Raw genomic sequence first — 12106 nt, 5'->3', positions numbered from 1 at the left:
GTATTTCCTGCTGCAGCACGTAGAGGAAACTCTGCACCAAGCACGGGTTGCTATCTGATAGCAGGGAGACATATGCCTTCAAAGTAGTCTGTTTTGTTTCCTGGAAATGGGCAACTAGGAAAACAGCCAGAAGTTTTATGCTGAAAGTTTCTCATTAGGAAACATTTTCCTTTAGCATTCAAGGCTGTATTGTGTGAGATACTGTACAAATTCAGATTGACAGACTGTCCTAACCTTGGACAATTGCAAGCCAAAGGAAATAGCAGTGAAAAGAGAAAAAAAGTGGCTTAATTCTCCTTGTTCAAAGCAAACAAAATAGAGGCAGCAGTGCAGGCGCTGGGCTCTGTTCTGTAGAGCCCAAGCAAAACTTACTCTGAACGTACTGAGAGGGTGCATCACAGAACACACAACAAACAAAACAACAACACAAAAATGGCTGGAAATGCTGCAGAATGCAAACCACTCGTGCCCCAAGGCATAGACAGCATCAGCTTGCATGGAGTTAGAAGCAAGTTGTTCTGTGGCCTCCACTGCTTTGTTAGCACCTCTTAGGATGACTGGTTGTCCCTCTGCTACTGACACCAATAAAGTGAATTGCAGCAGTGGGCTCAGATACAGACCAAGATATAAACATACAGCGCTGTGCAAACTCAGGGCAAACAGTCTCTGCCCACAGGAGCCTGTGTTTGCATAAAGAGCAAGAGACAACCAGCTGGCACATGTGGAGAAGTGGAAGGATCCAGTAACACAACGTTTTCAGTCCACACTGATGGCAGTGTGAGAGTATTTTGACAGAGAGGCCTCCTGTGTGGATATGTGGTAAGCTGCATGCAGACTTCCAAGGCACCAGCCAGGCACCCAAGCTAACATGGCTAACATGGAGACCCCCTCAGCTGCTGCTGCAAAACAGAATGAGAAAACTCCAACATGTTCTGGTAGCCCTTGCTGTGGTGCCAACACAGACTTGTGCAATAAACTGCCACCACTGCAGACACTCAGGTGGTGGGAAGCAGGGGATAAGAAGGGAGGACTTTTCCTATAGCAAAATCTCCTGGTTCACAGTAGAACTCCTTAACTGCTTTCTGATGGCATAAGAGACAAGCTGCTCTGTAGAAGAGTAAAAGGCCCTGCAGGGAAAAGCTGTGAGCCTGCATGCAGTAAGCAGTTATCACTGAAGAAAGCGATGTTTGACTTGCCAGTGTGGTAGTTAAAAGGCCCCATACCCAGTGACAAGCTGCTGTCTACAGACTTTCTATCTGTCTGTTGCTCTTTCCAAATTCACTGTTCTCTGCAAACACAGAGCCCTCCTGGGCTGCCCTGGTCAGACATCCCAGTGCTCAGCCCCATGCAAAAGCATCCCTCACCCCAGCTTTGGTCCCAGAAGAAATGGAGGGCAAGCAGGGGCTCTGTCTGTCCTGACTTTAGGCTGAGCTGTGAGGCAGCCCAGCTTCCCTTCCCAAAGCATGTTCCCTGAGCATAATGCTTGGGAAAGGAAAGCTGAAGCTCAGGTACTCTGCAGTGTGCCAGAATCCTGCTGAATTCTCCAAGAAGACCTTGCACCATGTCCCCCATGCTGTGACAGTCCTGAATAGTGCACTGCAATGCTTATGGCTGCAAGATCTATTTCATCTGCCCAGGGAGGTGGTGGAGTCTCCTTCTCTGGAGATGTTCAAGACCTGCCTGGATGCCTACCTGTGCGACCTGCTGTAGGGAACCTGCTTTGGCAGGGGGGTTGGACTCGATGATCTCTGGAGGTCCCTTTCAACCCCTACAATTCTGTGATTCTGTGATTCTGTGATCTCAGAGAATCAGAGCCCCTGGGTTTATTCAGGGGAGTTTTGCCACCTTCATTGTTTATGTCACTGTCTTGGCAGTAAGCATAACTCAAGTCTCTCACAAGGAGCTGACAAGAAGGTCCCCCCTGGTCCTTTCCACCTGAAGAAGCCCAGATACTTTACAGAGATCCTTGGATTTCCCAGTCCATCACTGAGACATGCTGGCACCGTGATTCATGGTGAGGGGCAGAAGGGAATAACACGGTTTTCTCAAAGGCTCGCAAGGGATGAGCATTCTCTTCAAACAGGCATGAATGAAATTGGGATTCCAGTGCCCAGGACTAGCCCAGACTGCCTAAGTGGGCACCTGTCTGGCAGTGGGGCAGAAAATAAAACTCTGAGGGCTGCTCAGCAGTGCCTGCTCTGCTCCATCAGCAGGACTTCTCTCATGGCTGTGCAGAAGCAGCCGTTGACACATTCTAAGCAACAGAAGTCTGCTGTAAACCTCTTGCTCACAGGAGATACACAGCAGTCTCAGACTCTTTTGCTAAATACAGAGGAGAAGCCCCCTAAGACATCTCTGTGTTGCAACCTCCTCTCACACATACCCTGGATTACCCTTGGTGTCACCTCATTCCTCTTAGCCTCTCTGCACTGGTGTATAGCATAGACATCAGGCCCTGTTGTGAGAAGAACAAGAGATCTTCAAGCAGCAGCAAAGCAATCTTAGCCACACATCTGCTCCTGCGGAGAGCTGGCAGCAAGAAAAACTGACAGTGGCTTTCCAGAAAGGTGCTACAGCTCAGAACAGCAGGCAGAGCCCAGGCTCCTGCGTGCTGATGTCGGCAGAGGGGACAGGCACCTTTTCTTGCTCTGGCCCCCTGCTGCCTGCGAGCGTGATGCCTTTGCTGGGAGGGATGAACCACATCCCCCTCACCAACACTGTCTGTGCCACGCAGCAGCAGCAGAGCACTCGGTCCCTGCACAAAACTGCTCCTTCTCCCCAGGTGGCCTGCTGTCACTGTACCCTGGGTGCAATGTCCTGGCAGAAGCAGGGCACAGGCAGAATATTAGAAACACTCCTCACCGGAAAAAGGGGCAAGTGTCACCTGCTCCTTTGCAGTCTCTGGGAGACTGCATGAAGCTGAAAGACAGAAAATTTATCCCAGAGATCAAATCCATTACTAGCAGATGATGAAAGGACTTGGAAATAGGCTAAGTGAGCCTTTGATGCTTACACAAACCCTTTGCTTCCTCTCTCCCTTCACCCTCCTTTTTTTCTACCCCCATCCCTGCACTGTCAGGATAAACAGCAGACTCCTGGCCCCAAAAGTTGTCTTCTGTTTTGTAGGGACTCTTCCTTGTGTGCATGGATTTGTTCTGGGAACAGAGTGCCCCTCATCATCTCCCCCCCTCCAAAAGCAAACAGCACCCACTGCCACAAGAACAGGCATCTGAATATAGGGCTGCTCACCCCAGCATCACTGACCTTTTTCTTCCGGTCCCGAGAGCGATTTCTGCGCTTGCGATTGGATTCTTCCTTCTCCTTCTGCTCCTGTAGAGCCTGAGCCTCGATGTCTTTGATTTTCTTCAGCTGCTTTGCTGCTTGAGCCATGGCTGGTCAGACTGCAGCTGCTCCAGAGCTCGCAGCGGCACTTTCTGCACAGCGCACTCCTGTTCCTGGCCAGGAAGGTCCCTTTCCAGCTCGAATGCTGTCGACCCAGATGGATGTGAAACCAGTAACGAGAGGAAGATAGAAAGCAGACAACAAGCCCCAAAGGACAGACGGTGTCTCCGGCTAATTGCTAGATGGAGTCCAGAACACCTTTATAAAGCATTAATAATCCCAAATCCAGCTGTTCCAGAGGTTCTGTGCACCATTGCAGCAGCCCCTGACTGCACTGGCACATCATGCAGAACCCTCTTGATGGGACAGGGCACCGGGCTGTGCTGTGCTCGCTCCCTCACTGCCTCTCCTGCAGTATGAAAAGAGATGCAGGCAGCTAGCCATAGGAAGAAAAATAACTCTCAGCAATTAATGCACGATGACAGCAGAGAAGCAGAGGAAAAGGAGGCCGCTGCATTTCATCTCGACTTCTGTTCTCTCCGTAGCAATACATTGAAAGCAGTAACCTGCATGTAGTCAGTCGGTGGCTCTACCACTGCAGTGCTGCTGAGGCAGGCACATATTCCAGTCTCTCCGATTCCCTCAGTCACTCTCTGTGCAGCGGCCGATGCGGCTGGTTGTGATTCCAGCTCCTTTCAGGGGGAGCAGTAGGCGATCGCTGCGTTGCTTAGAAGGCAGGCAGCATCCCTGCTCAGAAAACAGTCAATGCTGCAAAGGCTGTGCCAAACGGTGGAGCAAAGTGCAGCTTAACAGCATCCTTTTCTGCTCTCATCTCTTCACTGAGTGAACAGCGACGGGAGGGGAGGGATCTTGGCTGTGAATGGGAGACAGAAACCAGGGGCTAGGTTTGCTCCTTGACTACACAGCTGCAGAGAAGAAAACCAGATACCCCAGCTCCTGCCCCACAGACATCAGCAGAGGATCCCTGGTCGTGGCACCTGGAGGCAGTCACCTCTTCTCCATGCTCATCTGACCATTTTACCTGCAGCCTCCCTTCCAAAGCAAAACAAACCACAGGTTGGAAGTCAGGGATTTAGCTCAGAGATGTAATTTTTGTTCCTGCAGATTGCATCAGCGCAGGAGGGGTCCGGGCACAAACTGGGGTCTGCACTTTTATCAGTTCCATTCTCCGCTCTCCCTCTGCCCCCAAAATGTCACCCATCTGCAAACTTATGGGCAGAGCACTGGGAGCATCATCTGCCCAACATACGCTGCAGGTTTTTGGCGTAGCTCATCCTATTTTAGACAGAAAGGTCCCTTTCGTGTCAAAAGATGGGGAAGTAGGGTTTAATGTCAATTCCTTAGCAACTACCTGACAGACCCTTACAGGTTATGTAGAGAGATGGGAAGCTGAGAAATGCAGAATTAACTGTAGATAATGTAGGTCACTTTTCTGGCTAAGTTCTCCTGCATTTCTTTTCCCTTTGAAGTCCTTCCAATTCTCTTGCTTTACCCACAGACCAAGAAGAGTCCAAAGAACAGAAAACAGGTTTATGTATCTGAGTTTTTTTCAGAATGTGATGGGTGAGAATACAGAAAAGGTTTACGGGGTCCTAATAAAATCTAAGAACAGGAAATCATCACATTTTACAAGTCTTTTCCAAGAGCAGCTTTAGTTCTTTGACCTGAACCCATATGGAGAAACACAACTCTCAGGTTCAGATAGAGCTACACATCTTCATACATCTTGTGAATATGCACATAAAAAACAAAAAAAGACAAACCAGAATTAAATAGAAACCACACAGCACAACGCTCCATAGGCAGGAGATGCCATGTGCACAGCTGCAACGGTCAGAGGCACCATATTTAAAACAACTAAAGGCCAGAGGCACCATATTTATAACAACTAAAAATCTATACTCTTTCCATTTATGTCAGAGCTTCCAGGCAGTGCTTTCTCAGAACATCATCTCTCCCTTTCTGCCTCCTTCCTGCACCATCATTTGCTGCTCGGACTCATCCAGCCCTGCACAGGATTTCCTGAGGACAGTGGTCACGTTTGCTAACACACTGAAGTGTCTGTCTTACAGCTGGATGCACAGAGAGCATCTGCAATGGCCTCTAAAGGGACTATTTTCAGCTTTCCTTTGTCTTCAGAGTTTCTACAATCACCCGCTGACCTCTTGCTGTCTGTGCCAGGGCAGGTCTGAGTGCTTGCTGAGGACCAAGCTCTGCAATTTGCTTTGATTTCGACAGCATTCCCTCTTAACACAAACCAAGAGGGGACAAGGACAGTTCTAAAGTAACTGCAATCTTGCCTAAAGTAGGATGCAAAAAATGACCACAGACATTGATTTTGAAACATCTATTTTGAATGCTGACAGCATCATTTCAGAGACTAAGTTAAATGGAATTCATTCTCTCTGTTTTATACACAAGGTTGTCCTTCTCAGAGGCTTGCAAATGCAATATTCCAAGTTGTGAAGCACTTGCCTTGGGTTGATATTCAGCTTTTGTGTGCTGGTGTGTGGTGCATGGTTGATAAAGTGACCATGGAGATCTGCTATACATGAGGAAGAGCTCATCTTCTTCAGTGTTCTTGCTGTTTCAGACTGGAGCCAGGACTCTGTTCAGGGACAGCAAGAAATGTTGAGGAAATACAGAGGAAAGAAGAAAACACTTTATGGATCATATTCTTGTTGCTGCTTGTTCCTAGTGGAGAAATACAACAACACTTCACAGAATCACAGAATCACAGAATGGCCAGGGTTGGAAGGGACCTCAAGGATCACAAATCTCCAACCCCCTGCCACACGTAGGGCCACCAACCTCTACATTTGATAGCAGCCCAGGCTGCCCAGGGCCCCATCCAACCTGGCCTCCAACACCTCCAGGGATGGATGGGGCATCACAGCCTCTCTGGCTGCTGTTCAGCCCCTCACCGCTCTCACAGCACAGAACTTCCCCCTGACATCCAACCTCCATCTCCCCTCCCTCAATTCAAACCATTTCCCCTCGTCCTGCTGTCATCTCCCCTTTCCAAGAGTTGGTTCCCCTCCTGTTTGTAGGCTCCCTTTAGTTAGGCTCCACTTCAAAATGGAGAAATGGAGGATGACAATACACAAACCTCCTCCTTCAGCTGAAAGACACCACCTGCACGTAGAGCCAGCACAATACTATAAAAGAAGATTTTAAAGAGCCTTATTTAATTATTTGACACAGAGCACTGTATTTAACACTTTTTCCTTGAAAACAGAATATCTGTACTCTATCTCTGGTACCTCAGTAACAGATTGGGATTCTACCATGTCAGACAAATGGCAATCATCAACAGTCCTGTTGCAAAGAGCTCACAGGATAAAGGGTTGGGCAAGGGAAAGCAAGGAGAACCCTTAAGGAAATGGTCACACAAATGAACAAGGCTTCTATATGCCAATTCAACACACAGCTGCCCTGCAGAACAGAACCTCGTGTGAGGGAAGAACAGAAACAAAGTCCTGTTTGCCTACAAGGTGTTTCCAGGAATGAAGCATAGCTGGAGTCCTGCTCTGCTCTGAGGGAAGAACAGTTTGTGGAAAGTGCTGAGGTTCTCTGTAATAGGATTTTACATTCAAACTCCAATTAGGTATTTTTAGCCAAACTCTTCTGGTTGACAAGCTGCAAAGATAAAGGATGCTGCAGGCCGCACCTCAGCCGCTGTAAACCAAGCCTTGTTCAGTCCATCTGCATTCCCCATTGCTGCAGAGGGAGGATCTCAGCACAAATCACTCTCACTGAGTCGGGAACTTAATTTAAATTGTTCTTTTTATCTGTTCTCAGCTATCTCACTGATGATCAAAGCCTTTCAATTCACCTCTTTGAAATCCCGGAAATCTTCAAGGCCAAAGCTTGTATGTTTGCTGTGTGTTGCTTTCAACATACGGAGCCCTATGTGTTGTGTTGCTAACAGACGTTTTGGTCCACATACCAGCTAATCTGGAGCAAATCTGTCACTGCTGAATGGAACTGTTCTGTGTTCACAGCGGGATACCTGGCAGTGGCAGTGCAGAGCACGCAGTAGCAGCTGCTCACGCCATGCTGTAAGATGCTGATGGTTCTTGTACTGCCTGATTTAAACCCTATTTTAGCGTGGCAACTCTCCAAAATCAAACCAAAACCAAAACAAAGCAATCACTCACTTCTGTAGGCCTTCACTGACAGCAGGACTTCGATGAGATATTGAAAAAGATCTCCTTGTTTATGAGTCCCAAATGTGGCTATCATCGAGTCGACCCACACAAACAGCGTTTCATTTATTCCCTTTTCCTTAAAAAATAATAATAATTAAAAAAAAAAATTAAAAAAAAAATCCAACATCAACAAACAGGGTTATTTACAACGAGGCCCATTTGAGCAAATAATGTTTTTTATAAACCATCCTTCAGCAGCAATTATTTATCATCTAATTAACGCCGGGAAATCACATTTCTGTGATCTTGTTTATGGATTCCCATCAGCACTTATTTTTGTTCCAAGCCTAAAAGCTAGAGAGAAAGTTATGGATACCACAGACCTGTTTTTTCTTAAAACAGCTTCAACTCCCTTAAGAACTGAGAAGCACGCCAATGTTAATTATCATTAGTGCTGACCCAACCCACACCAAACTTGGCCACTTAAGCATTGTCAAAGCACTGCAAAGATCTCCAACAAAGAACTGAAGAGCATTTCAAAACGGCGCGTGTCACCATCGTTTGCTACCAGATGAAGGCTTAGATTCGCCCTCCCCATCAGTTTATGATAGGATCTTACTGAAGGAGATCATGGTCTCATTTCGTGGCAGTGATTTGCCATCATCACTGTGAATTCTAGAGTTACCTAAATCAACAGAGTGATGTTTTGGTCCAATCGCTGCAGAAATTTGAAGTAGTGGAGAACATACAGCTGTTCTCCAGTAGTATTTTACTTTCAAAATTTGCATTGCGTATAAAAAATGAGAGGAAACGTCTGAAAATTGGAGCTAAATAAAGGCGGACATGTTGTGGTGCAGAGAGCTGACAGAGCAGACTGCCCTGAGCATCACGTACAACAACTTCTGTCTGTCCTCACACAGCCAGAGCTGCAAATCTGGGGGGAGAGATGTGTCAGCTTAAGGGACGATGCAGCAAAAAGAAACGCTTCATCTCCATGAGGAGACAGCAAAGCACGTGCCTGAATTTTTGTTCAGAAGTTAGTGGTTCTCAGGTTTGACCATCACACAGCTGGCCTCTTTTGCAGGCAGCGCTGTGACGCCACGGCTGTGCAAAGGCCGCGGGCTGCAGCCGTGCAGCCATGGAAGCTCTGCTGCCGTGCAGCCATCTTTCCTCCTGTACTCAGCTCTGTGAGGCCGCACCTCGAGTGCTGTGTCCAGATTTGGGCCCACACTGCAAGAAAGACATTGAGGCCCTGGAGCGGGTTCAAAGAAGGGCAACTAAGCTGTGAGGGGTCTGGAGCACAGGGCTGATGAGGAATGGCTGAAGGAGCTGGGGTTGTTCAGTGTGGAGGAGGCTCAGGGGAGACCTGATTGCTCTCTATAGCTACGTGAAGGGAGGTTGTAGCGAGCTGGGGGTCGGCCTCTTCTCGTGTAACAGTGACAGAACTAGAGGGAATGGCTTTGAGCTGCACCAGGGGAGATTTAGGCTGGTTAGGAAATATTACTGCTCCGAAAGAGCTGTCAGGTACTGCAGTGAGCTGCCCAGGGAGGTGGTGGAGTCACCGAGCCTGGAAGTGTCGAAGGAACGCTTGGATTTTGCGTTGAGGGACGTGGTTTAGTGAGTGCTATTGGTGATGGTGGGACTGGACGATCTTGGAGGTCTTTTCCAACCTCGGTGTTTCTGCGATTCTGCTCCTCTGCAGCCGTGCAGCTCGGAGCTCTGCTGCCGCCCGGCGCTGAAGGCGGGCAGCGCAGCTGTCGGCAGGCGCCGGGCGAAGCTCTCGCGGCCGCGGAACGAACGCGGTTGACGAAACGGAGCTGCTGCGCTTCGCTGAAGCTTCGGGCGGCTCTCGCGGAGAGGAACGGCGAGGGAACGGCGCTCCCGGGACAAAGAGCAGAACGGAGCTGGGCGCTCAAATGGATGGGGAAAAAAAAACAAAATCCACGTGCACAACAGACATCCAAAATGGCTCAACATAATTTATTTTTTATGTTAAAATGTACAGAGTTCTTTTGAAAGTACTTGCTAGAAAGGGGAAAAAAAAGTGATATTACATACAAGTAGAGGAAGGGAGACCATCCAGCCAGGAGCATGACATGGAGAATTACAAAGGCATCTAGGCACCCCTTCCCCTTAGCTTACAAGTCACCATGAACGAAGTACAAAGAGATTACAAAACAGGAAAAGCAAATATAAACAGACAGGAATAAACTCAGCTTCATTTGTACATGCGGCTTTTAGAGGCATCTGGAGCTCCTATTCACACACTCTAGAGATCTCTTTAAAGAGAATTTTTTTTTTTTTTCTTTCTTAAAATAGTTTTTAATATTCTACAACAAAGATAAAAAATTTTGAAGATGGAATGAAATGAAAAAGCTCTTATTTTAAAAGGCATCAAAGTCACTAACAGTGAGATTTTTTTTTTTTAATTTCTTTTAGAAGATTACCCAAGTTATCTTGCTAAAAATACATTTATTTATTTTCTTTTTTAAACAGAAGTGAAAAAATGGTAGGTACCAATATTACTGTGTTGGATAATTTCTTTTTATATATAGAAAAGAACTTCTTTTTCTACAATAGTTCTACAGTCACAAAGGCTTGTGGAAAAGGGAGCTGCCCAATTGATTAAAAAATAAAATAAAATAAAAGTACAAAACCAAACCAAACGTAACAGCAAACAAACTGAACTCACGGCCCTCGTCTCAACAGCTTCTCCTCCTGTCTCAGACCCATTCCACCCCACCACCCAACCCCAGCAACCAGGAAGCAGCGACGCAGCTGAAGATCTAGGAAGGAGAGGGCAGCACGGTGTGCTTCCTACGTGGGTTATTTGGAACTGGAATAGTATATACAGAGAAATGGAGTTCCTACACAGCCTTGTACATGCTCAAAAGGAAAGAGGAAGAAAAAACAAACAAGGAAGTCCTTTGAATTCTGCCTTTTACGGTTAGCAGTTATTGGAAGAAAGCCCAGTTTAGTGCATACGAAGAAACCCAACTTGTAGATTCTTTTGGTTGGCTTTTTTTTTTTTTTTTTTTAAACAAAATAAGAAATTAGTCTTATTAATGTGTATTTCTGCTTCATATACAATAATAATAATAAAAAAATCATCTCTACATTGAGGGGTGTCCCTTTTTGAACTGGGTGACGTGCCAGCAGGTGCTGTCTCTATTGCAGAGCAGTGCAGCCAAAAATGAACACAAACTGGATTATGCAGTAATGAACAGCAAAATCCTGCCACCTGCATCCTGCTGCGGTGCTTGGACTGTTTCACTCCTGTAAAACAGGCTGACTCCCTTCGTTTCCCACACGAGATCAAAAGCGTGGCTATTCTGACTAAATGGTCTTCAATAGTGGAAGAATCAGGGAAACGTTCAACGTGATTCCCCTCAACAGCAGCACATTCACAACTGCCTGTGCCACACCAGGAATGGAAGAGCGACAAGGACACCACAAGGCTCTCACCAAGTCACTTAAACATCCATTTTATCTTGCAAGATAACTGAAGTAGAGAGACTACGAGGCAGATCACTGCAAACAGATGCTTTTGAGTTCAGACCGCTCAAAGGTTCAGAACAAGACCCTCAGCATTTCCAAGTACACACTAAAGCAGAGTTTGGGATCTCAGAGTTGTGGTTGACTTGCAGTTCACCAGAAGAGCCTGCAACCCTTTATTTTTTTTTGTCCAATAATCATCCTACCCTCCTCATGACTGCACGATGGTTACGAACAGCTCATAGATGCTTCCAGTAGTTGAGAGTGACGGGTGCACGTGCGGACGTGCATGCCTGGCTTGTAAATGGGATCATTTTAAAAGTACATTATACTTTCAGAATGAAACATACAATTTCAATTAAACTCATCTACAAAAACACCAATGTGAATAGTTTGTTTACACGTGTCTCCAAATTTTACTGTAGGCGAGAGTCAGGAGAAGCTCAAAGATAAATGGTTTCTCCCGACTTGCAGAAATAAACAGCTTCATTTATCCTCTGTGTCCCCTTCCACTTCTCCCAATAAGTGCCTCCTGCTAGAAGTAGAAAATCCTACGTGGGGTTTGGAGGGACGGGTTGTTACTCTTTGAGATGTCAGACATTTTACATTACTGCAGCGCTAACAAAATGCGTACGGAGGGACACGGGGGCAGGGAGGAGGACATACGTTTGAAAATAAAAATCAGAAAGATGATTTCACCATTACACATATTCTGTCCACATGGTCAGCAAAGTAAGGCTCTTTTTAAATTATGAAAACATTTTGTGCATGTTTTCCCTCTAAAAAACATCTGTAAATGATTTCAGCTGTAAAATGTTTCAGGATTGTGAAGAAAACAACCCCTCTTTCCCTCCCCCACCCCCCCCCAAAAAAAAAACCCACAAACAAAAACAAACAAACAAAAAAAAAACAACCCAGAAAACCAACAACAACAACAAAAACCACCAAGCTTTCTAAAAAATAAAATAAACCAAAGAAAATCCCTCTAAATCTACAGCAATATTTTAACTGGAAAAAGGTCCGTTTTCTCTGGTTCGTCAGTATAAAAGGTTCCTTTATTTATATATTTAAGTTTTTTGGATGCAAGCTCATCTTGC

At 46.3% G+C, this 12106-nt stretch overlaps 1 protein-coding gene across 1 annotated transcript in view; it reads right to left on the bottom strand.

Annotated features, from left to right (window-relative positions):
- The window catches only part of ANK1 (ankyrin 1), a gene marked incomplete at both ends in the record, with an annotated part of 46938 nt that extends 43548 nt beyond the window's left edge, over positions 1–3390 (bottom strand). Inside the window, one exon of the mRNA XM_079547429.1 lies at positions 3265–3390. Within this exon, the coding sequence (XP_079403555.1) occupies positions 3265–3390 (126 nt within the window). The remainder of the gene's footprint in view (positions 1–3264) is intronic.
- Positions 3391–12106: the final 8716 nt, after the last annotated feature.

Source organism: Tetrao urogallus, assembly GCF_951394365.1.
Source record: "Tetrao urogallus genome assembly, chromosome: 27".
In the NCBI taxonomy this organism is placed as follows: domain Eukaryota; kingdom Metazoa; phylum Chordata; class Aves; order Galliformes; family Phasianidae; genus Tetrao; species Tetrao urogallus.
The sequence above is the reverse complement of the archived record's forward strand: the minus strand, read 5'-3'. Positions and strand labels throughout refer to the sequence as shown.